Source organism: Gekko japonicus, unplaced genomic scaffold, assembly GCF_001447785.1.
Source record: "Gekko japonicus isolate JY-2015 unplaced genomic scaffold, Gekko_japonicus_V1.1 scaffold2177, whole genome shotgun sequence".
Lineage (NCBI taxonomy): Eukaryota > Metazoa > Chordata > Lepidosauria > Squamata > Gekkonidae > Gekko > Gekko japonicus.
The window spans coordinates 119354-129047 of NW_015168721.1; the positions used below are offsets into that span (position 1 = coordinate 119354).

General features: G+C 48.6%; 1 protein-coding gene across 1 annotated transcript in view; it reads right to left on the minus strand.

Annotated features, from left to right (window-relative positions):
- Positions 1 to 9075, minus strand: part of ADGRF5 (adhesion G protein-coupled receptor F5) — a gene marked incomplete at its 5' end in the record, with an annotated part of 61192 nt that extends 52117 nt beyond the window's left edge. The window contains 5 exon segments of the mRNA XM_015415581.1: positions 923 to 981; positions 3815 to 3933; positions 5069 to 5245; positions 8644 to 8787; positions 9033 to 9075. Coding sequence (XP_015271067.1) covers positions 923 to 981; positions 3815 to 3933; positions 5069 to 5245; positions 8644 to 8787; positions 9033 to 9075 — 542 coding nt within the window.
- Between the last annotated feature and the right edge of the window lie 619 nt (positions 9076 to 9694).

Consider the following 9694-nt stretch of genomic DNA (forward strand, 5'->3'; position numbering starts at 1 on the left):
AGGAAGCCCTGCGAAGGCCCTCCCTGGCCCCAGGCAGGCAGGGGTGGGGAGAGGCAGGGGGGAAGCAACTTACCCTCCCTCTTCTCCTGCCTCCTCCTGGCTGAATGAGGGCCGGAAGCGGGGCGGCCGGAAGCAGGGGGCGGGGCTTCGTCATGTGCCCCACCCCCCTGTACCTCACCCGGGGGAACTGCGATCCCCCACAATCCCCCCCGAAATGACCTCTGATGGCGAGGCGTTAGTAGCATCAACAGAGGAGTACAGTCGGCTGGTATTTCAGTCTGGGTCATATCTGCGGTGCACAGGCTGTCTGTGATGGTGTTAGTATTGGGTCTAGGGCCTTAGGTTGTTAGGTGTGGCTCTCTAATCGAAAGAGTCCATCTTACAGGCCCTGGCCCTTGTCTTACAGGCCCTGGTGGAAGAGCTCTATCTTACAGGCCCTGCAAAACTGTAAAAGGTCCCGCAGGGCCCTGATGTCTTCTGGGAGCTCATTTCACCAGTATGGAGCCACCACTGAGAAGGCCCTGGCCGTTGTTGAGGCCATCTTGGCTCCTCTGGGGCACGGTAGGAAAAGGGGGTTTAGGGACCCTGATCATAGTGCTCTCTGGGGAACATGCGGGGAAAGGCAGTCCCTCAGGCAGATATATTTTACTGCACACAATATCATGCTTCTCTGGCTGGGCAAACTCTGCTGTATTAACCAAATATTCCGAAGTACATACCTGTCCAGGTAAACATACCATACCTTCATTAAACCCTATTTAGAATAGTGTGTACATTGTGCATATGTTTTCTGCTGACCTTTCCCTCCAATGCCTCCCCATATACATGCTTAGAATTCAATAATCTGGAGAGTGCTATTTTATTCCATTCCCTCCTGTAACCTTTTCAAATGTAGGAAGTAAAAAGACACATTTTTCCTTACCTGAACCCTGTAACTTTTGCACTTATGAATCCTGGTAAAGTTTGGTAGCCCACAGTAAACTGAAAAAGAATAATATATAAATGATTTAAATACATTGACGAGACGATTAAAACCACAGAGAAAATAGGACTATAGCCTGGATTTCATTCAGGGCGTACTTTATTCCTCTTTAGGAAACCAAATTACTCAGTGACTTGGTTTCAGTAGTTCTGATCCAGCAGAATTCTGATGTTGTTGTTCCCCCCCCCCCCTAAAACGTTGATTCTGAAATGATCCATTACAACTGGATTAAAAGGATATATGTTGGAATTCTCAAATCCACCCCCCCTTCTAATTATCAAAGGCTGATTGTTCTCCCAGTCACATCTTCAGTAGCATGGCCTTTGGGCCCTTTCAGGTCTATTTCCAAATCTGCAAACTCCAAACCACACCCCAACCATCTCCCTGCCTGAGCTGATCAAACTGGTCTCAGCAATGGTGTTGGAGTGTCTTCAACATCCTCGCCAATTCCTCTTTGTCAGGTTGACTTAAAACTCCTTGGCCATCATGACGGCCATGGGACCATCTCAGCGGACACCTGGACTTCATTCATGTGATTTTTCACAGTGGTAGGCTGTACCCAAACAGGACCCTGGTCTCCCACTGTACACCGAATCACTTAATAACGCAATAATCTTAATCATACACTAAAATTTTATTACTTTACTTAACTTCTATCCTGCCTTTCTCCCCAATGGAGACCTAGAGCGGCTTACATTCGTCTCCTCTCCTCCATTTTATCTTCACAACAACTCTGTGAGGTAGGTTAGGCTGAGAGAGTGTGACAGCCCCAAGGTCACCCAGCAAGTTTCCATGGCACAAGTGGGGATTTGAACCTGGGTTTCTTAGATCCTAGTCCGACACGAAGCCAGTTTGGTGTAGTGGTTAAGTGCGCGGACTCTAATCTGGGAGAACCAGGTTTGATTCCCCACTTCTTCACTTGTACGTGCTGGATGACCTTGGGCAAGCCGTAGTTCTGATAAGAGCTGTCCTTGGAAAAAAGAGCAGTTTCTGTCAGAGCTCTCTCAGCCCCACCCACCTCACAGGGTGTCTGTTGTGGGGAGGGGGAGGGAAAAGAGTTTGTAAGCCGCTCTGAGGCACCTTCGGGTAGTGAAGGGCGGGGTATAAATCCAATCTCTTCTTCTTCTCTTCACTACACCGCGCTGGCTCTCAGTATATAGGATTTTCATGAGAAACCCTCAGAAATAAAAGAGGAGAAGAAGAGACTGGATTGATCCCCCGCCCTTCACTACCCGCAGGAGTCTCAGAGCGACTTACAATCTCTTCCCCTTCCCCTCCCCACAACAGACATCCCGTGAGGTAGGTGGGGCTGAGAGAGCTCTGACAGAAACTGCTCTTGAGAGAACAGTTCTGAGAGAACTTGTGACTGACCCAAGGTCACACCAGCAGCTGCATGTGGAGGAATGGACAATCAAACCTGGTTCTCCCAGATTATGGTCCATACTCTTAACTACTACACCAAACTTGCTCTCTGATCAATATACTCCCGCTTGGGTGCTTAGGACACCTAACCCCGACCAAGACATCCTAGCCTTGACCAAGATGTCTGCCTAGCCTCCACCAGGGCCAGGGCTTTTTCTGCCCTGGCCCCCACCTGGTGGAACATGCTCCCTACTGAGACCAGGGCCCTGCTTGGAGAAAGTTTGGTGTAGTGGTGAAGTGCGCAGACTCTAATCTGGGAGAACCAGGTTTGATTCCCCACTCCTCCACTTGCACCTGCTGATGTGACCTTGGGTCAGTCACAAGCTCTGGCACAGCTGTCCTTGAAAAAGAGCCGTTTTTGTCAGAGTTCTCTCAGCCCCACCCATCTCACAGGGTGTCTGTTGTGGGGAGGGGAAGGGAAAGGAGTTTGTAAGCCGCTCTGAGACTCCAAGTGAAGGGCGGGGTATAAATCCAATCTCTTCACTTCTTCTAATTCCAAAGGAATTCTCACCAGTTTGGTGTAGTGGTTAAGTGTGTGGACTCTAATCTGGGAGAACGGGGTTTGATTCCCCACTCCTCCACTTGCACCTGCTGATGTGACCTTGGGTCAGTCACAAGCTCTGGCACAGCTGTCCTTGAAAAAGAGCAGTTTCTGTCAGAGCTCTCTCAGCCCCACCCACCTCACAGGGTGTCTGTTGTGGGGAGGGGAAGGGAAAGGAGTTTGGAAGCCGCTCTGAGACTCCAAGTGAAGGGCGGGGTATAAACCCAATCTCTTCTCCTCTTCTTCTTTTTCTTATCCAATTCTGCAGGGTCTGCGAGACGGGGCTGTTCCGCCAGGCCTTTGGCTGAGTCAATGGGCATCCACACATCCCCCCCCCCCCGCAAGGTTGCTATCTCCCACCCACTGATAACCAGCCATATTTATCTACATCAACGGGCCGGTTTCTCCCTACGGCAAGCTGTGATTATTGATTTTATATGTTTATAATGTGTTTTTAAAATTTTATTGCATTTATTCAAATGTTGTAACCCGCCCCGCACCTGTCTATGGGATGGGCAGGATACAAAAGCAATAAATACATAAATAAATAGTATAGGAAGACTTTTTATGATGAATGTTTAACATCAAGAGCTAGAAACAGAGAGACAGGGAGCGTCAGACTAAGATCTGGGGGGGACCTAGACTGGAATCTCGCTCTGCCATAGAAGCCTGCTGAATGACCTTGGTTTAGTCACACACTTTGAGCCTAACCTACCTTGATGGGATGTTGTGAAGATAAAATGGAGGCGAGGAGAATGACGTAAGCTGTTTTGAGTCACCGTCAGAAAGAACGGTGGGGTCCAAACAGAGTAAATAAACCAAAATACACAATAGTAGGTGGGAATTTATTTTTAAGATTTCAGACATACCGCACGCTCCAAATCTCTTTTGTATTGCTTGTACAACGTTGAGGATGGATTCCTGAGATCATTTTGAAAGGGTATGTCGAGTCGGACAGTCATGTTTAGTAAGTGGATTACTCCGGTATCTGTGACAGAGAAGAAGAGGAGGAAAGCGCTAATGATTCTGAATAAAAGACTATTTTACAACAACATTCTTTCAACCACTGGCCATTTTTTCACTGTACCGTCTTCTGAGATCACATGACGCTTCTCAGAAGGAAAGCGGGCAATAGTCTCAGACTGGAAAGTTATAGCCCCAGATCAGAAGAAAAACAGTAACACTGCAACTGTGTGTTACGCTTGTGGGCCCAAACCACCCACAGCGCTAGACGTAGGGTTGCCAAGTGCGATAAACTCACCGGCAGGGGAGCCTCGCCGGGCTCTGGGAGCCGTCCGGTGATGTGCGCGCATGCGCACCGCCAGCACGTCACAGGAAGTGACGTGCAACGTCGACCACGTTGGGGGCGTGGCCCGGATCATTGGAGGGAAAACCATAGAGTTTTCCCTCCAACGATACGGGCCACACCCCCAACGTGGTCAACGTGGTTGTGCCACCTCCAGTGACGCAGCCACGCTGCGCTTCCGGGGGTGGAGTTCCCCCCGGGGCCTGATTCCGCGGTGGCAGAAATCAGGCCTCCAAAGCGGGGGTTTACCAGCCCTCCGCCCCCACCTGGCAGCCCTAGCTAGACATTCCATGCATTTTCACTTATAAATAGCTGGCATGTAGGACTTCAACTTGGGCTGGGATCATACTGTGGGGATGGGGGGCTAACCCAGTAATTTCCCCAATTCCCCAGTCATTTTCTCAATTTGGACAATCTCTCCCCTCCCATTTTCCCAGCCTGAAAGGGCCTTCTAGATTTGACCTGCTGAGGTAAACATACAAGTTCATACACCGGTTTGATCAGGACTAATACATGCAAGCTCCTAAAAACGTATCATATTCTGGAGGAGTCGTTTTGGAAGGGATGGCTGGGCCCTAGGCAGACCTAAGAAATCACTTGAGGCACCGGAACGCAGTTACCTTCCCACCGAAGCGGTACCTGTTTCTCTACTTGCAATTTCTTGCTTTCAACCTGCTAGGTTGGCAGGAGCTTGGACCAGAGACGGGAGCTCACTCTGTCCTGTGGCACTCGGGTCTCAAAGTGCTGAACTACTGACCTTCCGGTCTGCAACTCAGCGTCTTAACCTCTGAGCCACCACGTCTGAGCCTTCTCTTACCTTCAGGCAATAGCTGGCAATAGATTCCTTGAGAAGGCAGTTGTGCAATACAGTTGTGGTACTCTTCTGGTGCTGCTGTGATACTGGGGTAGGCTGGATTAGGGCATAGGTCATTGGGCCACCAGTAACCATCTTCACAGTAACAATGACTGCTGTTACTACCTGTTGAGTTGCACGCTAACGCAAAGACATGGAACAGAAAGTATGAAGGTTAGGTGTGGGTTTGGGCTGATCGGCACGTATTTACTCTGCATTCGAGATTCAAACAAAACCCAGGCTTTTGAAGGTTTGCCAGTATTGTGTATGCATAAGTATCAGATGTGATGAGAACTCTGTTAGATTTAATCCATCTTCTTTTTTCTTGAGATGAGTGAGCGGGAGGGAGAAGATACTAAATGCTTCTTTTTCCTTTGCAGCAAGAGCGATTTCTCATTAACATTTTCTCGCTTGGGATCATAGTCATGCAAGTTATAAAATTAGGAAGAATTTTTTTTAAAGGGAAAAATTATGCTCCAAGCTTGCAGGGATGCTCTCTGCGAATGTGCTCGTGTTGCCAACCTCCAGGTGTGGCCTGGAGATCTCCTGGAATTGCGACTCATCTCCTGACGGGAGAGATCAGTTCACCTGGAGAAGAAGGCTGCTTCTTTGGGTGGACTTTATGCAATTATATCCAGCTGAGCTCTCTCCTCTTAGCAACCCCCACCCTTCCCAGGCTCCACCACTGAATCTCCAGGATTTCCCCACCCAGAGTTGGGAACCCTAGAATGAGCCTACCCTATGGGATTAGTCTGAAGTGGCCAGAGTGAATGGCGAATGGTAGATTTCCTGCTATATCTGAAGAAGAAGAGGAGGAGGAGGAGGAGGAGGAGGAGGAGATGGGATTTATACCCCATAGGGCCAGTTTGGTGTCGTGGTTAAGTGCGCGGACTCTAATCTGGGAGAACCGGGTTTGATTCCCCACTCCTCCACTTGCACCTGCTGATGTGACCTTGGGTCAGTCACAAGCTCTGGCACAGCTGTCCTTGAAAAAGAGCAGTTTGTGTCAGAGTTCTCTCAGCCCCACCCACCTCACAGGGTGTCTGTTGTGGGGAGGGGAAGGGAAAGGGGTTTGTAAGCAGCTCTGAGACTCCGATTGAAGGGCGGGGTATAAATCCAATCTCTTCTTCTCTTCTTCTTCTTCTACCCCACCCTTCACTCGGAGTCTCAGAGCAGCTTACAACCCCTTTTCCCTCCCCCTCCCCACAACAGGCACCCTGTGAGGTGGGTGGGGCTGAGAGAGCTCTTTCGAGGACTGCCCTTTCAAGGACAGCTCTTGTCAGAACTACGGCTTGCCCAAGGTCATCCAGCAGCTGCGAGTGGAGGAGTGGGGAATCAAACTCTTCTCCCTTCCCCCTCCGCACAACAGACACCCTGTGAGGTAGGTGGAACTGAGAGAGGCTAGGTATAAATCCAATCTCTTCCTCCTCCTCCTCTTCCTCCTCTCATCAGAAGGTGGGAGGGGTATTGTAAAGAATGCGTATAAAGGATGCCAAGGTATAATGTACCTCGGACTCATATGAGTTCGCTGAGATAGAAGGCCGTGGGTGTAACTTTATTCTCTGCAGTGACACCCACACGCATGCCAAGGAATTCCGCTGTGCTGCATGCCTTGAACCTTTTGCTAACCTAATATTCCATTAGTATCTTCGCGGAAAACCAGAATGGGCTGGGAGCACGGAAAATAAATGCTTCCATGAATCAGGCTTAGCCACGGCTTGACAACCTCAAAGGAGCAATTTCGTTTCCAACAAATAAGCCCACGGAACCGTCGTCGATTCCTTTCTCCCATGCCTCCATTTCTCACCTCTTGCCAGCGCTGTTTGGGTAAAGCTTTCCCTCCCATTCTAAGTGGAATCGCATTCCGAGAATGTTTTTCTATAACTCTGCGTTCAGTAATGTCATTCGGTAATGCGGCATCAAGAAGGAAGTCTACTCACCCCCCTAACCCCCCCCCCGCCACTGAGGTGTGATCACAGCATGAGACATTGTACAGGGAGGCGTTGGGGCTTCCTGAGACATGAAAGCAAAGCCAACGGTATGCTCCTTGAAGGACAACAAGCCACAGCCTTGAGACTCATGTTTTTCTAACAGGCTTCCTTTTCTTGGGAAAGGAAAAGCTTTCAGGACCTAGGTGGGGCAAATGTTTAGATGGGAACACTTCTGCAGAATACGAAAAGGGGATAGAAGGGATAGAAGGACATGTCCTTTTATGGATCAAAAACTGGCTAATTAATAGAAAACAGAGAGTGAATATAAATGGACAATTTTCTCAGTGGAGGGTGGTAAGCAGTGGGGTACCGCAGGGATCAGTACTTGGTCCACTGCTTTTTAACTTGTTCATTAATTTATTTATCATTCGACTTGATAATTAATGATTTGGAGAGGGGAGTAAGCAGTGAAGTGGCTAAATTTGCAGATGATACGAAGTTGTTCAGGGTGGTGAAAACCAGTGAGGATTGTGAGGCACTCCAAAGGGATCTGTCAAGGATGGGCAAGTGGGCGTCAACATGGCAAATGGGGTTCAATGTGGCCAAGTGCAAGGTGATGCACATTGGAGCCAAAAATCCTAAATATAAATACACATTGATGGGGTCTGAACTGGCAGAGACTGATCAAGAGAGAGATCTTGGAGTTGTAGTAGATAACTCACTGAAAATGTCGAGACAGTGTGTGACTGCAATAAAGAAGGCCAATGCTATGCTGGGGATTATTAGGAAGGGTATTGAAAACAGATCAGCCAATATCATAATGCCCCTATATAAATCAATGGTGCGACCTCATTTAGAATACTGTGTGCAGTTCTGGTCACCACACCTTAAAAAGGATATTATAGCTTTGGAAAAAGTGCAGAAAAGGGCAACTCGAATGATAAAAGGGTTGGAACACTTTCCCTATGAGGAAAGGTTAAAGCGCTTGGGGCTCTTTAGCTTGGAGAAATGACGACTGAGGGGTGACATGATTGAGGTTTATAAGAGTATGCATGGGAAAGAGCAGGTAGAGAAAGAGGTACTTTTCTCCCTTTCTCACAATACAAGAACTCATGGGCACTCCATGAAATTGCTGAGCGGTCGGGTTAGAACGGATAAAAGGAAGTACTTCTTTACCCAAAGAGTGATTAACACTTGGAATTCACGGCCACAGGAAGTGGTGGCGGCTACAAGCATGGACGGCTTCAAAAGGGAATTAGATAAGCACATGGAGCAGAGGTCCATCAGTGGCTATTAGCCACAAGGTATAGATAGGGGCTCTGCGGCAAGTGATGCTCTGTCATCTTGGTGCTGGGGGGGGGTCAACAGTGGGAGGGCTTCTAATGTCCTGGCCCCACTGGTGGACCTCCTGATGGCACCTGGTGTTTCTGGCCACTGTGTGACACAAAGTGTTGGACTGGATGGGCCTTTGGCCTGGTCCAACATTGGCATCTCTTATGTTCTTATGGAGATGCCGGGGACTGGACCTCTGCACACCAAGCGGATTCTCCACCACTGAGCCATAGCCCCTTCCCTCAAGTTGACGGCAACTGAGCATAGACTACTCACCTGTGGTAACTTGAATACTTGAAATGTTTCCGGCTGGATCTGAGGCATTTATCAAGAGTGGAAAACTGAGGTTGTTCAGGTAACTTTTGATGGTATTCTGGAGCGAAGAATCCGCAAAAAGTATCTCAATGGCTACGGTGTATTCTACAGGTGAGGCATCTAATGAGACAGCTGAAAAAACAACTGGTTATTTTAGAACCTGTCAAAATTGATCAGCAGCTGCCTGCTTCTTTTTCTCAAGCCATTTATATTGTCTTATATACAGAGACAGCCCACGTAGTGGCAACTAGAAGAAGAAGAGATTGGATTTATACCCCACCCTTTACTACCCGAAGGAGTCTCAGAGCGGCTTACAAACTCCTTTCCCTTCCCCTCCCCACAACAGACACCCTGTGAGGTAGGTGGGGCTGAGAGGGCTCTGACAGAAACTGCTCTTCTTCAAGAACAGCTCTCATCAGAACTGTCAGCAAGCTGCCATTCTGTTTTCTGTGACCTCTGTGTACATATCCTTTCCCTGTTGCACCCGGCTTGTTTTCTATCATCCTGCTCCTGCGTTGGAATGCACAAGATAACTGCTGGAGGTTGTGTGGGGGAGAAGATGCTGTAATGCTTGCCTATTGCTTTTCTCATGAGTACTGCACCTGTGTTTTGTCTGATGTTCTGCCTGGTTCCCATGGACTGGCCGCGCAACCGTTTCATTAGCCCGCCAGCGGGAATGCTATTCATTGGATCTGTATCTGTTTGAATTTCCTTTATTATGCTTGACCTAACTGTGTATCCCCAGTTCTAACAAAGAACGTGTTTGAGTATGTCTTCAACGCTTTGAAATAAATTTTGCTTTTCTTGAAAACGTGGATTTATTCTCGATGCTTGGGGATCCAACATATTGTTAGAACTCCCTTTCTCCTATCGTTCCGAATCTGGCAAGATCATGAGCGGAACTGAGGGAAACCTACTTAACACGGAGGGGGACTCAGGATCGGTCCCACATACCTCCGCTTCTTTGGTGTTCACGACTGCAGCCTCGGTGGAGGGTGCCGTGGGGGGAACG